Source organism: Crocodylus porosus, unplaced genomic scaffold (genome assembly GCF_001723895.1).
Source record: "Crocodylus porosus isolate Cpor-Errol unplaced genomic scaffold, CroPor_comp1, whole genome shotgun sequence".
Lineage (NCBI taxonomy): Eukaryota > Metazoa > Chordata > Crocodylia > Crocodylidae > Crocodylus > Crocodylus porosus.
In genome coordinates, this window is record NW_017728910.1 from 26,109,418 (window position 1) to 26,130,029 (window position 20,612).

The following is a 20,612-nucleotide window of genomic DNA, read 5'->3' on the forward strand; positions in this document are numbered from 1 at the left end:
CCTCCTAGTGAGAAAGTTTTTCCTAATCTCCAACCTCAACTTCCCTTGCTGCAGCTTGAGCCCATTGCTCCTTCTGTCATCTGCCCCCACTGAGACCAGCCCAGCTCCAGCCTCTTTGCAGCCCCCCTGCAGGGAGGTGAAGGCTGCTATTCAATCCCCCTCGGTCTTCCCTTCTGCAGTGAGCCCAGGTCCCTCCGCATCTCCTCCCAAGTCCCGAGGAGGGGGGAGTGCAGCGGGCCAGACCCCTGCAGCCCCCCGAGCCCTGCGGCGACACGTTTCCAGAGGGCATCGCACAGCTCTGCGCAGAGCTGCCGCGCTGTGACTGCGCGTCTGGCCGCGAGGGGCTGCGAGAGCTCAGTGAACCTGCAGCCCGGGAAGCATCGCGACCGGCTCGGGAAGGGGCGATCTTTAACCTGTTGTGCCTCAGACCAACAGAGCCAAGACCAGAGGCTGCTACTGGAAAGCAGACCTGAATCTTGGGGGGACAGAGTCAGAGGAAAATAGAAAAGACGGGTCAGCGGAGCCCCTGCTCAAGGCGGGATGGTCTTTGACTAACTCAGCCCAGCCACGTGTTTATCCAAGCTGCACTTTCAAAACATCAGGGGCAAGCGGGCCAAGAAACCGAGCACCTCTGCACCACTTTTGAGCGAATACCGCAATAAAGCAAGTTACACAAATTTTTTGGTTTCCCAGTGCATATAACAGTTATGTTTACACTATACTGTAGTCTATTAAGTGTGCAATAGCATTATGTCTAAAAAAATGTACATACCTTAATTAAAAAATACTTTATTGCTAAAAAATGTTAACCATCATCGGGGCTACCGATGGCGATGCCTGCACTGGGCATTATGGAGAAGACAGGCCGTGCGGATGGTGATTCCCAGGGGACCGCGGCCCCCCTAGCCCGACACCAGCATCCTCAGGGAAGGCACGGGCATTGCACGGAAACAAAACCCAGCCACCAGCTCGCAAACGCTATAGCCAGAAAGTGCTGACTTACAGTAATGGTCTTGGCGTCCATCTCGGTGAAGATGAACTCCCCTCCCTCGAAATCTGCATTCATGTAGAGCAGGGCGCTAGGAGGAGACGAGGGCACGGTGAGGAGCCGTGACGGTGACGCGGGAAGCATGTCTGGCCGCCGGGTTCGACTCAGGCTCGTAATAGTTTAGGGCAGTGATGCTCAACCGGGGAGCCCCAGCACCCTGGGGTGCCTTGAGATCCTTTGGAGGGTGCTGCACAGTGTCAGCACTGTGAGGTGTGCAAACTTAATTCACAAGATTAAACCGAGTATTGGGGTCTTTCTGTGTTTTTCACAATAGAAAAAAGGTGCTCTACTATTTTTTGCAGGCAAAAAAGGAGTGAAAACGAAGAGCTGGCATTGTCTGAAATGATTGAGAACGAGTGCTTTAGTGCCTCCGTTCTCTCCTGTCCTGCAAGGGTTGGGCGGTCTTTGCAGGGGGGAGACGTGCTGGGACTGGGGGTTGCTGGAGACCTGCTTCCTTTGGGTTGCATCTAAACCCACAAGGGACACATTTCCTTCCTCCCACCGGCCAATATCTTACGAGAAAGACCGGTCTCACGACCTGGGCACCATGGTGGGGGGTTGCGTCGGCTGCCTTAGGATAATCAGGTTCATCTGGGGATGTCACAAGGATGCTTGAGAGGACTGGGACATGTCAGTCAGGTGGGAAAGCCTGATTGCAAACACCCTCCATGCAGCGATCTCCTCCATCCAGGCACAACCCCTGGAGTGACTTGGTTTCCACAGTCAAAGGATGTGGAAATTGAATCTGAAAGCACGGGGGAGGAATACGATCTACCTGTGTGCATCCGCGTGGCGGGACCCTTCACACAATGTATGCCTGTATTAAGATGTTTGTTTGCAGGACAGCTTTGGGTTTGTGGAGCCTGGCATCGGTCCCATGTTAGCTAGGCAAAAACCGGGAGGAAAGGCTATCTGTTTTCTAACCAGTGTCGTCACTCACTGGGGAACCTGTGGCAGCAATACCTGGAGAAGCGTCCCTGGAAGTTGCATCAGGTTGAGCAGCTCAGATCAGACAGAAGCAAGATTTGCACGATTAGCAAGATTTAAGCGAAGAGCAGTAAACATTTTCCACGTTTGCAGAGACCTCTGGGAAACAGCCCCCCCGCTTAGGGCTGTCTTGCAGGCGAGGCAGAGAGGTCGGTGCAATCTGTGCAAGAAGCCCATCCCTGGGCCCGTCCAGTCGCACCTGGCTAGGATGACGCCTTTTTGCCCACGCAGCTGCGGATGCCCGGCATGCCTACCTGTAGTCCCGGAAGGTGTAGGCTGGGGGCTCCTTCCAGCACTCGTTGGCCTCGGGGTCCAGCAGGCAGTTGTCAGCGTGGATGGGGTGGCTCAGGTCGTTCCGCTTCTCCTGCTGGCCTAGGCAGGACCGTGGGGACAGGAGGAGAGGAGAGGAGGATGGGTGGGATGAGATGGGACATTTCCCGAGACCCCTCACCCGCTCTGGCCGTCAGCTGGAACCAAAGGCGATGGGAGAAAAGGGGAAAATCTGGGCTGGAGGCTTAAGATACTCAGTAGAGGATACGGGGTTGTATCCTGTTCCTCTAAAGCAGGGGTCTGCAACCTATGGCCTGCAGAGAGATATCACCTGGCTCAGCAAGCACAAGCCTGCCCTCGGGGGTCACGCAGACGAGCTGGGCAGGCCGGAGGGGACTGGCACAGCCCACAGCTGAGCTATGAGACCCGGGCGGCCTGCAGCTGGCGAGCAGGGAGCAAGGGGAAAATTGCTCCCCCATCTCCGGTTCTTCTGCCCACTCCAGTCTCGCCATCCAGCCTCCCTCCTTTTGAGATGGGATACGAAGCTGAGGTTTGCCCCTTGGCCATTGCCCCTTCCTCAGGAACTGGAAAGCTCCGTGCACCAAAGGTGTTTGGATGGTGACCGGGTGGGGCTGGGCGTGGGTGCATTAACCTGGCCTGCCCTTCGTGAAAGATGCATTAGAGGTGAGGCGCACAAATCCAGCCTGCTCTTCGTGGAGGGTTGCTGACCCCCGCTCTGAAGCACCTGCTACCTGCCGTGGCCGGAGACACGGTTGCACCAAGGGACCCGTGGGCCCACGCCCACCGAGAAAACTACAAGCCTCCCCTAATTAAGGAGTGTGACAACTGATGATGGGGGGACGACAAATGAGGAGGAGGGGGAGGAGATGCTCCAGGGCCCTCCCGGGTGCAGACGAGCTGCCGTCGCCCCGAGCACGTTGGGCTGGACTCTGCCCTTCTCCCCGGAGCGCGTCGCCCCGTACCGGGCAGCGCGGTGCGGCACACCATGTGGGTGTAGGAGAAGTAGAGCGTGGAGTTGAGCTGGAAGTAGGACTCCACGATGCGGCGCGCCCTCTCGCTGACGTCGTACAGCAGGCGGGCGCTCTGCATGGGCACGCGTCCCTCGAAGCCGTGCTGCGGGGAAACCGAGGCGCGCGGTGAGCGAGCCAGTGGGCTGGCGGGGGGGGGGGGGGGGCGGCGCTCACGGCACCTGGCGTGACGCACCTTGAGAGCCTTAAGGACGGTGGCACCTTCGAACTTCTCGCTGGGGGTGTGAGGCGAGGTCTTCCCGCGGTAGCCGTCGCCAGCCATCACGATGCCCTGCAGACAAGGGTGAGGGGGATGAAACAGCCCCAACAGGAGCCATCTGCATCACTGCTCTCCCCCTCCTCAAATGCCCCCACATCACGAACGACGCTGATGGTGCCCGATGGGCTCAGCTATCATTGCTGGCGGGCTGCCGCCTCTTTACCTCCTGGCATCTGCTAGCGCCGGGTTAGAGATGCCAAGGGAAACCCCTCTGGCTGCCATGTCTACCATCCAGGGATGTATCTAGTCCTGCTCTGGACCTGGCTCAGCTTCTCCTACCTCCTGTGGCGATGAGTTCCACCAGTTAACACGTTGCTTAAAACAAAATCTCATTTCTCTTGCTAGTTTGAAACCTTCCTGAACTCAACCTGGGCTGTGGTATCTGAGATTTGGTGGTTCCCTAGTCCCTTTGCCAAGACATACAGCACGAAAAAAAAATCCAGGTGGCGGGGGTGCATCTGCCCCTGCACGATGGTGGTGGACAACGTGCTGGGCCCCCCACCGCAGCAAGGTGTCCTGGGCAGGGACACAGGCTGGCGCAGCTGCGGTCTGCACGGCAACCACGTCGGCGTCCAAGCTCTGCGCCGGGCAGCTGCGAGCCACCACCGCGCGTGCCAGCGCGCGCGGACCCCTGCACCACGCGGAGGCAGGGGCACGGTGCCTTGGCCCAGGGGCAGGGTACTGGGGTGGAAGCCCTCCGGGCCTGGGGGCCATCCCTGTTCCCCGGACTCCCGGCTACTCACGGTGGCCACTCGGTGGAGCTCGCGGCACTCCTCCTCGGACAGGACGCCGTCCAGCAGCACGCGCTGGATGCCGTTGAGCTGCGTGGAGTTGTAGACGAGCTTCACGTGGCCGTAGAGCAGAGGCCCCCCTGCCGGCACAAAAACAGCCCCCTGAGCACACAGCTGCAGTCACCCCGGCGCGCGTCCACGGCTCGCCCGCCGTGCAAGGCGCAGCAGGATCTGGCCGGGGGTCAGCCACGCCGACGGAGGCCGTGGAAACCCAGCGAGGGTCTCCACATTTTCCACTATCTCATGCGGCCCCCGCGTTCCCCGGCTCTGTGAATGGTGGCCAACGTAAACCGATTTTATAGCCGACCCCGAAATGTCCCCCCGCCCGCATCTGGTGGGAGCCTCCCCGGGCCTGGCTCCCAGCCCCGGGCTCTCGAATCGCCGTCGGCGTGGTCGGTGCTCGCGTGCAGGGCGCTGCGCGGATTCGCCCCGTGGGCTCTCGGCCGGGGGAAGGGGTCCTGGGACCCCGACGCTGCAAGCCGGCCCCTTCCCCTGCCCCGGGAGACCCTAAGAGCTGCCACTGGAGCCAGGTCCGTCTTCCCCAGTCTCCTGTTACAGAGAGCAGAGGCTGACGGGGGGGAGCAGGGTTTCCCTCTTCCTCTCCCCCTTGCAGCCTCCAGCAATTAAAGTCTGACTCAGGGGCCGTGCCCCGCACTCAAGGGGTCAGCCTTTTTTTGTGGGCAATGGCCAGGCTTTCCCTCCTCCTCTGATCTGCTCTGCCCTGCTGCTGAAGGCTTTTTTAAGACTTTTTGGGGCTGGAACCAGTTTTTCAAGTCCAGGATACTTTTTTTGCCCAAAACTGTCCGCTCCAGCCCTTGTCCTTTGGTCCCGGTGCTCTAGAGCAGGCCACGGGGAAGAAGTGGGAGAGACAAGGGCATCACCTGGGTTGCTTTTCCCCCGGTTCTGCTGGGACCTAGGCAGAGAGGTGAATTTTTTGCATGCTGAGCCAGGACCTGATAAGAATCCCTGGCCTCACGCGTGCTCGAGGGGTGATGCCACACTCGTCCCAGCAGCAAAGCAGAGCGCTGAAACCCAGCGGGACACCGCGCCAGAAACTCAATCCAGATGTTTGCTCGGGGAGGAAGGTAAAATGCTTTTAAATCCTGGGAAATGCGCCTGCTGTTACAAAGCTGCAGTACAGAGGAGGAAGCAGCGCTGCGGCAGAGCGTTTCTCTTCAGCCTTTGCGTGTGTGTCGACGGCAGCTCGTTTCCGGCCTTGGAAGCGTCCACGGCCAGAGGACATAGGATACTGTGCGAGGAGCTCACTGCTCGCCCACGGGATGGTCTGCAAAGGTGATTTAGGTGTCTGGAGGGGGATGACCTCCCTCATGGTGGGCGTTGTTGCTTGGCAATATCCATAGTGAATGCAGATGTGTCAGGAAGGCAGCCCACGGTCCGGAGCTCGTGCACCCCAGGCGCTTTCATACGAACATAAGACCTGCCATGGGTCAGACCCATCCTGCCCAGGTCCCCTGTGTCACGCGGAGGCTGGAAGGGGGCGCAAAGTGGGTACGACCAAGGTCTTTTCCCTGTTCCTCTCTCCCTTGCAGCCTCCAGCATTTATGGTCCAGGAAGCTGCAATTCAGTGGCTGTATCCCCCATTTCCACGCTTGGAAACCCGCATCCTTGCATTGCACTTTGGGGTGAGCTTGGCCAGGCCCCGATGACAGCTCCAGCAGTGGGGGAGCCCCGCTGAAAGGCCTCGCCAGCGCCAATGACACCTTGGCCTCTGCGGCATGCCGGGGCTCAGGTCGCTCAGGAAGGGAGATGCTCCAAGAACCGAGGCCACGTGTATACCAGGACAGGCCAGATGGGCCGCAGGGGCACGGGTGTTTGCTCTGGCTAAATCGAGATGCCACCAAGGGCCAGATTCTGACGTGAGGTGGAAATCAGGAGCCAGGGCGATTTGGACTGGGCTCAACCAGTGCAAATCATGCCGAGCCAGCCCAAAAGCATCCTCTGGGGGGACCTGCAAGACCAACACAAGCCCCCGTTGCCCCAATTCTGGGGGGCGAACGTGCAATCGGGGACAACGGGACTGCGGATGCATTTGGTTCACACTGGAGGAAAGGGGCTGGGGGGGAGAGAGGGCAGCTAGGAAACCTCAAAGCCTCACCGTTCCCGCTGTCCCTGGCCGGATGACCCTGGGGAACAGGGAAAGCATTGATCCCATTAGGAGAGGAAGGGTGTTGGGACCATGCTCAGGGGATGGACGGTGCTAGGCAGAGGTAGGGAGGGGGCACGCTGGATCAGCTCAACCCCCGAACACACGCTGAATCCTGGCAGAGACAACACAGCCATGTAGTAAGCTAACAAGCATGCCCGAAGCTGGGAGGGGGACTCGGCGTGCACCTAGCACAGCTCCAGGGTGGACCTATCCATCCCCTCCTGGCTGGCCAGGCCAGAGGCAGGGAGCAGTGGGTCGGCTGTGCTTCCTCCTGGGGCATTTCAGACCTGCCTTGCAGACCGGCGGGGAGCTCGGCGGCTCCCGGACGTGGGCAAACTCACCCTCCCGCAGCTCTCGGTCCATCTTGGGAGCTGGCTTCTTGCCCATCACCAGCCTGGGACCCTCGTCCGGCTCGCTGCTGACGCTGGAGGGGACGCTGCGCGACAAAAGGGACGCCGGTGAGTTCCCTGTGGGTCTCAGGAAATGTTGGGGAAGCAGCTTGGGGAAGGGGTCAGGGACTCGGCTCTTTGCACAGATTTGGGCCCCTCCATCCGTGAAACATGAACAATGAGGCATCCCTCCCGGATGGATGAGGGTGTGCTGATGTTAGCAGGGAGCTTGGGGATGAGACCATAAAGACGCCCACCCGTACGTAGCGCCTGCAATGGGGTGGTGGAGGTCAGTGGGGCAGAGGCAGCGGACAGACCTGGTCGCAGCCCCCCGCAGCCCCCGCTGCAGGACACCATCCTCGTGCACCCAAAAGCTCATAAAACAAGGTGGGGAGGGGTGTGCGGCTCACCTGTGCTCATCCTGCCGGGCCCCGTACCGGTTCCAGTAGTTCTGCAACGAGAGGGAGAGGCTGGGGTCTTGGAGGGAAGGAGCAGAGCAGACGGAGGAGCTCGTTTCAGGGGAAGAAATGAAAGGTTTGGGTTTCTCTGGCTCCCGGGAACATATGGGGATGCCCCGTCCTAGTGCGCAGGCTTTGATTGCACGGTTAGCGCTGGCTTGCACATGCTCATTCGCACACACGCGCACACCTTCCTCCACCCAAGCAGGCTGAAGCAGGGGTCCTGTTGCTTGAGCTTCCACTTTCTGGGGTTGAAACACATTAGGTTCAGGGTCCAGACTCATCTCAGACCACGGGCCAAGGCTGCCTGGCTGGGAACCAGAACAAATCCAGGGTGCTCAGAGGTGAGTGCTTCCCCCCAAAAATGCATCCGGATTTCCCACTCTGTCACTTAGCCTCTTCCTGCCTCAGCTCCCATCTCCAGCCTGCAGCAACAGGGGCTCTGCAGTGAAGACACACTCAGCAGCACTGCCGTGCCTATAAGGACACCTTGATTCAAGCTGGGATTGCTCGTTTAACGCACCCTGCTCCCCCTGCATTGCCTGGCCTTGCTGATGGGAACAGGAGACCTGAATGACACCACCGGTGACAAGCACTCGTGGTAGGGGGGTCCCTGCTGTTACCGGCTCCGTGTAGAGGAATCCCAGGCCCGCTGCACCCATCTTTAGCAGGTGAGACTCCAGCCTGTGACATCTCAGAAACGTTGCAGCCTCCTGAAAGGATAAAGAAGAGAAGGCAATCGCAGGTGTAAGAGGGCCCAAGCAATGCACCCTTCCCTCAAAAAAATTCCTTCTCAAATGGGGTTCTGGGTTTTAAGCTGATTTCCACGCTGGGATGGAGGTAGGGGGATGCTATAATAGCTCCCTGGAGCTGGCTCCACGCTGAACATGCAGGAAAAGCAGAGTTCATCCATCACTCACTCTTTCCTTGCAAATAAAGCCTTCCTCCTCTCAGCTCCTGCTGAACTGGCAGCAGCTTTTGGCTCTGCCAATGCAGCAGCAGGTGTTGCAAGGAGGGAGGAAGTAATGCTGAAGAGGAGACTCTGCCCCTGCCCCATGGGGCCAGCATTCAGCCTGGAAAAATCCTATTTTGCTTCATTCTGCCTTCCAGAACAAGGTGTGCGCCTTACTTGGGGGTATACGGTATGCAGGATAATACGGTAATTTTGCTCATGCTAACAGTCCTTGTATTTTTCCATGCAGTGCGCCAGGGTCTTCAGAGAGCAAGGACCGTCCTGTGCTTGCCAGGGATCAGGGCGCTGCTCTGCTCCTGCTCCTGGGCAGACCCAGGTTGATCCTTGGGGCTGGATGCCGCTTGGGTCCCCGCTACCTGGGTTATTTCTGTCCATTACTAATGACTGTCTAACGCAAAATGCATGATCCGTCTCGGCGGCAGGGACCAGAACCGAGGATGCAGCCGCCCAAGCAAGGATCCTGAGCACTGCAAGACAGCCAGGCTCCCTCCTCCTTGATCTCTGGCTGTGGAGGAACAGCCCCATCTAAACCAGCTCAGACAAACCATAATATAAACTCTACATATCTACACTTTCATCTCAACCTATGTTTTAGCTAAACTCTGCATAATCTAAATGCTACATACAAACTCTAAACCCATGGGTAAGGCAATCATGAAAGATAAAATTATAAAAGATAAATGCTCCTCAACTGCAAGGGGATATAAAATCATACAATCATAGAAATGCGGGCTGGGAGGGAGCTCAGGAGGTCACATCTAGTCCAACCAGTTGCTCCATACAGCCCCAGCCCCAGCTACATCATCCCAGACAAGGCTTTGTCTTAAACACCTCCAAGGATGGAGACTCCCCCACCTCTCTGGGAAACCTGTTGCAGTATTTTACTATCCTCCTAGTGAGAAAGTTTTTCCTAATATCCAACCCCAACTTCCCTTGCTGCAGCTTGTGTCCATTGCTCCTTCTGTCATCTACCCCCACTGAGACCAGTCCAGCTCCAGCCATCATCACAGATTGCTGTTGCTGCTGTTGAAACTACATCTAAACTTGCTCCATTTTAGAACAGAAACTTTTTTCCTGAATCCTGGATTTCCCCAGGAAATGGAGAGCCCAGGCCCTCCCCAGCGCTGCGACATGGGGTGGGTGCAGCCCCACGAGGACATGATTTCTCATGTCTGCGTGGTGGGAAAGGCAGTCCCTGAAGCACAGATAAAAATGACTCAGGCCAGAAGGAGGTCTGTTTCCATGCTGATCACACAACAGCTATCGGCTCATCCCCACAGCCAGGGCAAGGCTGTTCCCACCCCACAGACTGTGTCCGATCTTGCCCTAAATGACTCAGGAGCAAGGCTGACCTCAGTCACTGCCCTCGGGGAAATATTTTACAACATTACTCCTACATCTCTCCCCTCCCAAGCAGCTTCCTGCAAACCCGCAAGCACATCACATCATCGCTTCTGCCAGGGCTGGTTATATTTTACCCCCATTACACGGACTGAAAAAAAGAGGCCTGCACTCAGCTTTGCCAGTTAATCTGGATTCACGTTGGGTGTGAACACCACGCGCCCCTTTGCCCTCTTGCCCTTTCCTCCACACAGACAGCAGCACAAAACCACTCGGCTGCTGCACTAATTAAGCAACTTCCAAATGATGCTCCAGCGAGGCGCTGGGCCACTGGGGATCCTCTCGCTGCATTGATCCTCACCTCCCTGGGGACGATGGTCTCTGGGTCCACCTTGTCTTCCAAGAGGCTCTCATAATAGACTACATTTTCCAAGACGTCCTGGTCGTCCGGGTGGAAGAGCAGGTAGGATTTTGCACACTCGAGGGCTTTGGTGTGCTCGCCGACTGCGGAGGAAGACAGCAGGGGGTTAGGGGAGGAAGAAGAGGCTTCATGGCTTTATTGAGCTAAGAGATTTCATCAGTGCTACTGGACTCAAGTGTGAAAGGAGGATGGCAGGAGCTCTTCCCCGTGGTCTTTGCTTGTCTTGGTATGGACAGGGCACGGAGGACTGACGCTACCGTCGTGCAGCAAGTTAAGGACAGAGTTGGGGAGTGGGGAAGAATATCGAGGGGCATTTAAAAGGGGGTCTCCTTGGTGAACACAAGACATGAGCCAGGTCTCAGTGTGATTTATACCTCTCGGACAGGCCTGACAGCTTGGCTTTCCCCCCTTCCCTGGGCTTGTGGGCGCAAGCATCTGTAGGACCCTGCAATTCATCTTGTTTTTTTCCTAGCAGAACCTGGTCTTTATCCTACATGCCGCTTAATTAGAGACACATGACCACACCACTACGCTGATGGTGCTGCCAACTTGGGGGATCGTACCCTTCCTGTCTTCAAGTCCCAGCTCCTGGACTCACGTAATCACATAAAAAGCCCATCTTTTTAAAAAATATTTGATCATCATTTTAAAACTTCCAATATTTATTTATTTGAATTTACATTCCTTAAATATTATATATATATATATATATATATATTTAAATGTTTTCTAGCACCTTTGGTTGTTGGAATAATAATAATAAAGTGACCCTCCAAGCCTGATCCTCGAAAAGAATCAAATCCCATGACTCATTAATAAATCTAATGATTTTTAAGCCAGCCCTGTGCATTTTGGAGACCGAGAGGTGGGTTATAGCTAGTAAGTGCTTTTCTGTAAAGCAGCACCCACGCTGAGATGCAAATCCGCTAGGAGAGGAAGGCTACGCAGGGCTCCTGTGCTGTCCATGTCTAGCAACTCCCTTTGCTTTCTGGCCCGCATGTCCCACACCTTCAGCAGGAACATTTCACTTCCCAAATACAGGAGGAAAAGCCCCCACGCCAACCCCGAGAGGTCAGAAAAGGGGAGCCGGGTCTTACCCCTGTAATAGGCAAACTGCAGGTAGTCGTAGTGGAGCGGCAGGAAGTTCTCGATGGGCGAGATGCGCCCGGGCCGGGTGGCCAGGTCTCGGACGCAGTCCTGCTTGCAAGCCAGGACCTGCAAGTAATGTTCTGCAGAGGGGAAAGGACAACGAGGGGCTCGGAGATCACAAGGCTGATGGCCAAGCCCTGAAGGAACCAGCCCCCCACTCCTGGCTTCAGGGAGATAATATTCCCCATGATGTGACATGGAAACTCAAGAGAAACAGATGCATGGCCCTATTCTCTGTGGTGCTGAGCGCTCAGCTTCTCTTTGGAGAGGCTCAGCAGCCGAGGGACCCAAGCTTTCAGTGCACAGTGCCAGGTCCCCATCATCCTCCCTTGTAACAACCACAGTCATGGGCTCATTCATTGCCCTGCTTGCATTTGCATGCTTTCCAGGCACCATTCATAGAATCACAGAAAACGAGGTTGGGAGGGACCTCAGGGGGTCACATCTAATCCACCCCCCTGCTCCAAGCAGGACCAGTCCCAGCTATGTCATCCCAGCCAAGGCTTGGTCTACCTGGGTCTTCAAAACCTCCAAGGATGGAGATTGCACCGCCTCTCTGGGTGACCTGTCCCAGTGCTTCACCACCCTCCTAGTGAAAAAATTCTTCCTAATATCAAACCTCATCCTCCCTTGCTGCAGCTTGAGTCCATTGCTCCTTCTGTCACCTGCTCCCACTGAGACCAGCCCAGCTCCATCCCCTTTGCAGCCCCCCTGCAGGGAGGTGACGGCTGCTATTCAGTCCCCCTCGGTCTTCTCTTCTCCAGACTAAATAATGCTAATTCTTTCAGCTTTCCTCATCCGTCTTGTCCCCCAGGCTCCTGATTATGAATGCAATACCCCTCCAGAGTGGGAGCTCACTCAAGTTGTTACATCCCAAGAGCCAAAGCAGAGCAAAGGGACACCAGCTCAAATGAACCATGAAAGTCCCTGGACTCATCCAGTCCATCAGAAAAGGGCTAGAGAAGAGGTGGCTCTCTACTACATATCGTCCTGGGACCTGTTCAACCCACTTGTCATTGCTCCTGCACCACGTCCCTTCGGAGAATAATGTGCTATCACAGGAAGCATCGGGCAGTTCAGACTCAATTCCAGCCTTTTTTTCTTTGCTCAGCTGCAGCCCATGACATTGATTTGATCAGAGCCTGCTTTAGCCCTAGGGCTTTCCCTCTTTTTTCCCCCTTAAGAGGGGGAAAATAGAAGATTAAAAAAAAATTATCAAGGGGCCTCTTCAGGTTCTTTCCAGCCCTGATTTCCTATGATCCTACGATCCCCTTTGCAGCCATGTAACTCCTAACATTGGGTTCACGCCATGTCTGTGATGTGTTGGGATTAACAAGGTAGCAAGCCAGGCTGGGAAGTTAAATGCAAGCATTCGAGCCCCTCATAGAAGCATATGCAGCAGTGGTGGAAAGGCTACGGGCAGAGCACCTATACTAATTGCTCCTTAATGAGGACGAATCTCTTGGGTGAGTAAAAATGAATGGCAAACATCTGCTTCAACAAGCTTTCTAATGGGTGGGAGTAGACAGTGTGCGCGCTGTGTCAGCTGCGGCGCTCCGAAGCCAAGGCCGACATCTGATTCCAGTTTGGGGCCCTTGCTGCAATGTACTTACAAATCGACTCTGCTCGCTGTACACTGCGAACGTCTTTAAGGAACAAACATGGGCTTGAAAGAAAAACATGTGCTCTGCTACCAGAGAGCTTCCCAGAGCTGCCAAGAGCTGGCCCCTGAACCGCGCAGGGCAAGCCAGCGGAAACACGGGGCGGTCCCGGCTCCCCTCCGGGGCTTCCCAGGGCTGTTGGAGCAGGCGCCCGGTTCTCCGCACACGCGCGGCATCGTAGACGGGACAGAGAGGCGCAAAGCGAGGATGTGGCTCCGTGTCAAACCCGTGCCGGCATCCTGCATCTGAAATGCCCCAGCAAAAGCTAACTGTGGTTATCCCCGATACCTTATGAGCAGGGATCCTGGTTTCCTGCGATTTAAGAAAAATCCCCAATTTTCATATTCCCCAAATCCACATTTTTTTGTGATTTAAATGAAACACCACTAATATATATATATATATACCCACACATACACACACACATACAGAGACACACATATATATTTACACACACATATATATACACATACACACACATACATATATATTTACACACACATGTATATACACACACACACACATACAGTGGTGTTTCACACAGATTTACAGAAGTTTAGAGCTGGAAGGGACCTCGCGAGATCACTGGGTCCTGCCCCACCCTGCTCTGGGCAGGATCATGGAAAAATGTGGATTTGGGATTACTTTTTTTTAACTGAAAATTGGGGATGCTTTTAAATCAGAGAAAACCAGGATGCCTACTTATGAGCATGGAGACCATCTGCAAAGGAGTCACTGAAATGCAGCCAGCTCTGGGGGAAGTGTCTCCCTATGCCTGAAGAAGGGGGCTTGTGCCTGAAAGCTTGCAAAGAACTTTGTTTCACCTACTCAGTTGGTGTGATAAAAGATATCACATCTGCCCAAAGAAGCTTGCTTGCCTATGTCCTTCGACCAACACGGCTACACCCAAAAACGCTGCTGCGTGTCACAGCCTTACTGAATAAGTCAGCATTACTGAATAGCTCAGGATAGGAGATGGAGCTGCCCCTCACATCTCTGAGAGTAGCCAAGACACATCTGGACCCTGCTCTTTTTTCTCCCACGCCCTGCAGCTTCGACCAAGCCTGTTGCTGCAGGTGCACTGGTAATGGGCTGAAACCCCTTTCACCGCTTGGCCACAGATTTATATCAAGCCACGAGGACTGGGTGGCTGTGGGATGGCCTCCGTGAAGCGAGCGCCAGTGGTGCGCTGCCTGGTTCCCAGCAGATATTGCCGTAGGAAGCACCAGCACATCTGGGGCTGGCTGGCAGCGAGACCGCAGGTCAGATGGGCTGTGCTCTTTAGAGTTTCCTTGCAGGTGAGAAAGGTTTTCCTAATATCTAACCTAAACTCCCCTTGCTGCAATTTGAGTCCATTGCTCTTCGTCATCTGCCCCCACTGAGACCAGTTTTGCATCATGATGGCAATGGACCAGAGACAGGGGCTGGCCTGGTGCTCGGGGAGCAAGTCCCTGCCGGTGCTCTCTTTGAAGGAGGTTGCTGCCGGCTGCATCGGAGCAGATCTGCCTCACTGAAACACATGGCACAGAGCTGCACCCTCAAAGAGCCCTCTGTTTGGAAACGAGCAGGGGCTCGGTCTTCCTGGTCTCCGGCTGCCTGTTCCAGGGTTGGGGGAAGCACAGATCTTCCTCGACTACCCCACAGCATGGATGCAGGTCTGCACTTGGCCACAAACACGTGCACATTGTGGCTTTAACCTGGCAGCTGGCTGCACTCAAAGCTTATCAGCACAAGAAATCTGCATGCATTAATATCCCAGTAGGGTATATGCACTGGTTTTACTGGTATTCTTATACTACCTGGGGCATATTTATAAGGTTGTAACTGCATCTGCTTGAAGGTGCAGACTGGTAAGTAGCACAATCTCCCCCCACTTAGCTGACGTCCTTCTCCCCACACCCAGTACATCGGTAGCCGAGGCCTCGGGCGCTCCTCATTTTTTCTTGCATGGCTGAATACCAAAAATGGCCCCCTATCTTTTTCCTGAAATGGCTAAATAAACAAACAGCTCAACAAAGAGGCCTCCGTCCTGCTGCCCCAGTGCTTTCCCATCTCATTAGTCTCAATTAGGCCCTTGCCTTTGTAGGAGCAAATGAGCGCAGGCAAAAAATAAAGCCCAACCTGCCTCTGAATGGGAGCATTTGCCACAGAGGCAGAAAGACGGCGCTCTGGGAGACCGCACGGTGGTCTCGGGGCGGCCAGCCAGACGGCAGAGAGATGAGATTGCCACGGCCAGACAAACTCTCCTCTATTGCCGCACTTTCCCGTGCTGCCAAAGCCAAGCACGGCGGCGTATGGGGAAAGCGTCCCCGTTTCACACTGCTTGGACATGCAAAGCCAACACAGCACCGTGTCTCTGGTCGTTAGTGGGTCCTCTGTGATGGCAGCACCTGCTTTTGTTGCACTGAACTTTTCTCAGCCCCTCTCCTAGCCATACAGCTCATCCCCCTTGCAAGCCCTGGCAGGGAGGAAGGAAGAGAGGAGCAGCTCTGGGCCCCAGCGCGTGTGGGATGCCCGGGGGTCACCGTCCCTGCAGGGAGGGGAAGGGTCTGCTCTCCGGAGGACCTGAGTACCCACACCTCACCTGCGACGGCTTCGTAGAGGTCGGCTTGATAGTCCAAGAACTCGTGCTCCTCGAAGTGCTGCGGCCCCTCGCACAGGACGCGGCACTCCTCGTCGGCCGTGTAGTACTCCCCCAGGGCTCGCTCCAGCTGCTCGATGGCCGGCCCGTACTCTTCCCTGTCGTAGTGCTTCACCCCCGCGCTGTAGGCCTCCTGCAAAGAAGCCAAGCAGGCCCTTGAGGTGGCAGAACAGCAGCCTGGAGCACACGTGCATGGATGCAGGCAATGGGGGAAGGCAGTAAATCAATGCCCGAGCTGCTGGGGTTTCCTGAACACCCCTCACCCCCTTTTTTTCCCATGCTGGATGTGTCACGACATTCCTCCTTCTCCTCCCAGATACCCCAATCCCAGAAGCACAACACTTAGCGCATGCAAGATGTGGCTGGAGGGGGACCCTTTCAAGGGATGCTTAGGCCAGTGATCACACCCAGTGCTATCAGGCGATCCCAAGAACGAACAGTGGTCGTGGGTCGTGACTCAGTTTCCCTGCTCTGTTTTCAAGTGGCCAAGAGATTATCTCAGAGAAATGGGTGAGAATACAGAAATCTGAACCTGAACCGTATTCATCTCTGCCACTCAAAGGCAAAGGGATGCCTCAAACCATCAGGATGGGTATCGAGGACCCTGAGACCTCGCCACCCAGTAGTGAGCAGGTCTCTATTCTCTGCTGTGTATCATAACGTTGTTGATGAATAACATCCCAATAAACTGGAGTATAGTTCAGATGAATTTGCTTTGGCTTCTCCTGTACTTCTCTGGATAAAATCAAGGCCCCCAGAGTCATCCTGGGTGCAACGAGGCGGCACTGGGAATAGTGTGAGGTCCTACCGCTTCAGATGTGGCTCATCACCCTGATGGCATGTTGCAGCCTCTTCCGGCATCTCGCCTAGGCGAGGTGGCTGGGAAGGGGAGACAACCCAGCACCCTGGCAATCCCTTGCTGCAAGAACGGTACCTGGGGCTGCTGTCGCACCCCCAGGGTCATGCCGGTGGGGCTGGGTATGATGAAGCCCTCTTATGCCCTCCCTATGCTTCCTAATCAGATGTGTGTGCCACATGCAGCTCCTCCAGACTGGAGAATCTGGCCTCAAATAAGTGTGCACAAGCCAGGATGTGTAAATCAGCTTGTGCAATGTGTGCAGAGGTAATGAAGCAATCCATCACGCCAGGCCACTGAGAGCAATGAGCAAGGGAGGAAGGAGCTCCCCAAAGGGGGAGTGACCAGCACAGGGCACAGGATGGAGGATGCCTGAACCACCGTATTCATTCATATACCACGCGCCTCCAAATCAGACACGCTCCTTGCTTGGAGAAGGCAGAAGCAAGGAAAAAAAATAGATTTTCCCCTTTAACCCAAGAGTCAACCTCCTCGTTTAAGACCCAGACCCCAATATAATATAATTTTAAGGTGAAACATGAGCCTGGTATGCGAAAAAATAAGGTAATGGGGCACGTGGGGTTAGCTTGGTGCAAATTCAACTGATTGCAGCCATGTACCTTTCCGATTCGCCCCAACCCCAGTCTGGCTGACACTTGCCCTTCTCGCCAGCCTGGGGAGAGCCGGTTTCTCAAACTCACCATGTGTGGCCTGGCCTCTCGATCAACCAGAGTGGCCTTCCCGGCCATGGTCTTGTAGTTCTCGATGTCCTGCTGCATTTCCAGGTGCTCGGGGTTCGCCAGGAAGAAGGTGTGAGCTGCATCCGCCGCCTCCTCCAGCTTGTTCAGCTACAACGAGAGAAAAAGCATCCGGCGGTCAGCGCCCCGTGACACAGCCCGGAAACAAGCCCTGCTCCTGGTCACCCCGACCCGGATGCAGAGCGTTGCATTGCTGAACTAGGGGGAGAGCCTGTCTTTCCACGTCACGCCAGGCAGGTGTTTCTAGCACATGCTTGTGTGCAAAGGGAAACCCCCTGGTAACAACATGATGGAGAAGCATGCCAGCCGTCCCGACAGACAGACCACAAAGCCCCATCGGCTCTCCAAAGATGTTACTCATCCGTGAGAGAGCAGCAGCCCGCCATGGACCGCAGCCAGCACCAAGACGAAAGCAGGGAGCTCTAGCACAGCATCCGGGGGGGCCTGAGCTCGAACCGCCTGCCACTTGGACAGACTCCGGCGGGGAACGGGATGGGAAGCCACATCCGCTTGTTTGCTTTGGTCCTGTCTGCTGGCAACGGCTCAGCTTCCCAGACCAGCCAGCCAGCGTGGGGAGCATCGTGCGTCCCTGGTCTGTGCTCCGGCCGGTGATGTTGGTCAAGGGGAGGTGTCGTGAATTGACTCAGCCAGAGCAGGGCTCCGGGATGGCAGAGTCACTGCACCGGGTCAGACGAAAGGTCTGTCTAGCCCGGCAGCCTGTCTCTGGCAGTGGCAAGCATCAGATGCTTTAGAGGAAGGGTATCATATGAGACAAGGTGTGTATAGGCCTTGCTACACGTTCCAATTAAAGCTGGATACACACCAGCTATAAGGTCAATATACAAGAATGAATTTTACAGCTGATTGGCTCATTTTGTAGCTGGACAGTCATTTTTATCCCATGGTAATAATCACTTTGCATGTGTGGCCAGTTTAAATCTATTGCACAATTCACCAGTTAATTGGGTAATGTATGTCACGTGTAGCAGGCGCCTAGGACTAACCCCTCCTCTGTCACATCCCTCCACTGTCAGACAACATAGGTGCAGGGATAGCCTGAGTCTGAGGTTACATCCCTGTTGTGTTTTGCAGTTCCCAAGGGATCTGTCCCCCATAAATCTACCCAACAACCCCTGTCTGTATCCAGGTTATGCTATGGGCCTGCACCACATCCACCCTGCTTTAGGTGACGGGCCATGCATTATAGCAAGGCTCAATGCACGGAACTGGTGTATGACGCGAGCAGCAGATGTGAAATGATTAATCCATGGTTAGTGTCCAACTGGCTGATACATTGCCACTGCATGGCTTATAATGGTTTCACAGCCACGGGTAGGGCACACCGCTCATGCCCAGTCCATTTGCTCAGCATTTATAAATGCTAGCAAATTGTTTCAAGCTGGAACCTCCATAATGGAGAAGGAACAAGCTGCACGGCTAGAAACAGCGTGCTGCCCGGGGGCCGAGCTGGTTGTGGGGAGATGCCCTGAGTAGCGGAAGGCACGGCGATCCGCCTGAGCATCCTGCTTCCTCCTTGCTAGGGAGCTACTACTAATCGACGAAAGCTTGCGAGGCTGCAGCTGTGAAATGCAAATGGAAAATGGGGCTCCAGCTTGCTGACCCCACGTGTGTCCACGCTGGCGGGGAACCCGACATGCTGTCACTTAGAAACCGACCCAATCCTGACCACGGGCGGGTGAAAGAGGGCTCCGTTCTACCAAGAAACGTGCGGTCCTGGGAGCCTGGGCCTTGTTACACGGGAAGTTTAAGCGCCTGGAGCTCTTACCACTTGGATTGCCCTCAAGTTAATACCTCACTTTAAGTGGCTTAAAGCACTTGTTATTCGGCTTAAAGTTACGCCACCCCACGGCAGGATTATCTCTGATTTGCCTAATTTTGCTCCTGTTCCATTAAGGTGTGGCCACTCTCTACAGCTATTTCACGCAAGATGAAGTCCTCCAGCATCCCAGCGGCCCATCCTATGGCAGGAAAGAGCCCTTTGGCTTGCAGATCAGACCTGTTCAGTGCAGATACTACTTCTGTATCCCTGGCCACTCAGAAGCTACCACAAGGTCCCCTGAGGACAGCGCCTTCCATCTGAGGATGCCACTGGGTGAGAAGGGATAACTGCAGCTTCTTGGCTTGGGGCAGGGACCCAAACTTCCCCCTGACATGGGACAACCTTGGGGAAGGCAGCATGAGTTGGCCTGCACTATTTTTACTACCCTGAGAAGGGCAAACTGGTCTTGAGGCCACATAGTTAGCAAAGCCAGAGGCCTCCTGGCTCCAGAGAAGGCACGTGGTTACAGAAGGAGCATTGCAAAGAGGCACTGTTTCCATGACCTGTGCTGCCTTGGGCAGGAGCAACCTAGAGCTGGATAGAAGCAGCAGCCTTGCATTCGACCAGCCTGGAAGGATTTCTCCAGAAGCAACAGGTTCAGACAGAGTTCCTGCAAACCTGTTCTCGTTCATTAATTGGAGCAGGCCGCCAGGGGCTCCGAAAACAGGCCAGGCATTCAAGCGGCCTGGCGACAACCCCTGTAGCACAGGGTGTCTGGTTCACCAGGGTTTGGGAAAGCACAAAGCTGGCTCAAGAGGAATATTTATCTTGCAAGGTAACATTCCCTTATGGCTTCGTGGGAACGAATCTTGGCTGCAAAGAAAGGATCGGGTGCCATCCGCGGCCCTGTGCTCAAACCTTCCCAGCGACAAAAACCCATTAAGAAGGTACAGCCCTGGATTTCCTCTGGAGCTTGCTAAGGGCATCAGGAGGTGAAGCTAGCTTCTGCGCACGTTTATTTGCCAGCAAACAAGCTCGCTAGCGAGGGGAGCTTAACCCAAGAGCAGCAGGGCAGGGGCACGTGCTACGAAGTGCATCGGGACACTCGGATGGCGGGTAGGAAATCCTTAAAGGATGGCACTCCTCTTTCATCTGTGCTGTAGGAATATTTAGATTAGAGTCAATGCAAACACAGCTCGGGGAGCTAACAAGGGGGTTACAGTGCGGCGTGCTGGGGGAGTGTGGAAACATCTCTGGCGCTGTCAGGATTTATTGGCTGAGATTTATATTGACGCCTGACTGATCTGAACATCAATCCCTTAATGAGACCGGGCATCCAAGTCCTCTAGGTGGTTTCCAAAAACTCTACGCCTTCATTTGAGAAAATATAGTGATGCTTTTGTATCAATCGCGGTGGCAAGCAGATGCTGCCCGCAAGAGCAAAATAATATCAACCTACTTAAATGGCCCCACTTATGGCAGTAATTAAGCCGCTTTCCACTGCAGAAAAGTTGGAAAAACAACAGTTTCTTTCTTCCATCCTCCCAGCCTTCAGGTGAGGGAGCTGGGGGAGCTCAGAGTTTTGTCTACATGTTTGCTGTCGTGGGGAAGAGG

General features: G+C 55.1%; 1 protein-coding gene across 1 annotated transcript in view; it reads right to left on the bottom strand.

The window, feature by feature from the left end:
• P3H2 (prolyl 3-hydroxylase 2) overlaps window positions 1-17,339 on the bottom strand; it is a 20,190-nt gene extending 2,851 nt beyond the window's left edge. Inside the window, exons 1-12 of the mRNA XM_019532910.1 lie at window positions 17,162-17,339; window positions 15,548-15,737; window positions 11,251-11,382; window positions 10,094-10,236; window positions 8,042-8,131; window positions 7,371-7,411; window positions 6,913-7,007; window positions 4,357-4,484; window positions 3,530-3,625; window positions 3,289-3,439; window positions 2,290-2,407; window positions 1,004-1,079 (exon numbers count right to left, since the gene is read on the bottom strand). Of these exons, the coding sequence (XP_019388455.1) occupies window positions 1,004-1,079; window positions 2,290-2,407; window positions 3,289-3,439; window positions 3,530-3,625; window positions 4,357-4,484; window positions 6,913-7,007; window positions 7,371-7,411; window positions 8,042-8,131; window positions 10,094-10,236; window positions 11,251-11,382; window positions 15,548-15,737; window positions 17,162-17,239 (1,338 nt within the window). The 5' untranslated portion in view covers window positions 17,240-17,339. The remainder of the gene's footprint in view (window positions 1-1,003; window positions 1,080-2,289; window positions 2,408-3,288; window positions 3,440-3,529; window positions 3,626-4,356; window positions 4,485-6,912; window positions 7,008-7,370; window positions 7,412-8,041; window positions 8,132-10,093; window positions 10,237-11,250; window positions 11,383-15,547; window positions 15,738-17,161) is intronic.
• Window positions 17,340-20,612: the final 3,273 nt, after the last annotated feature.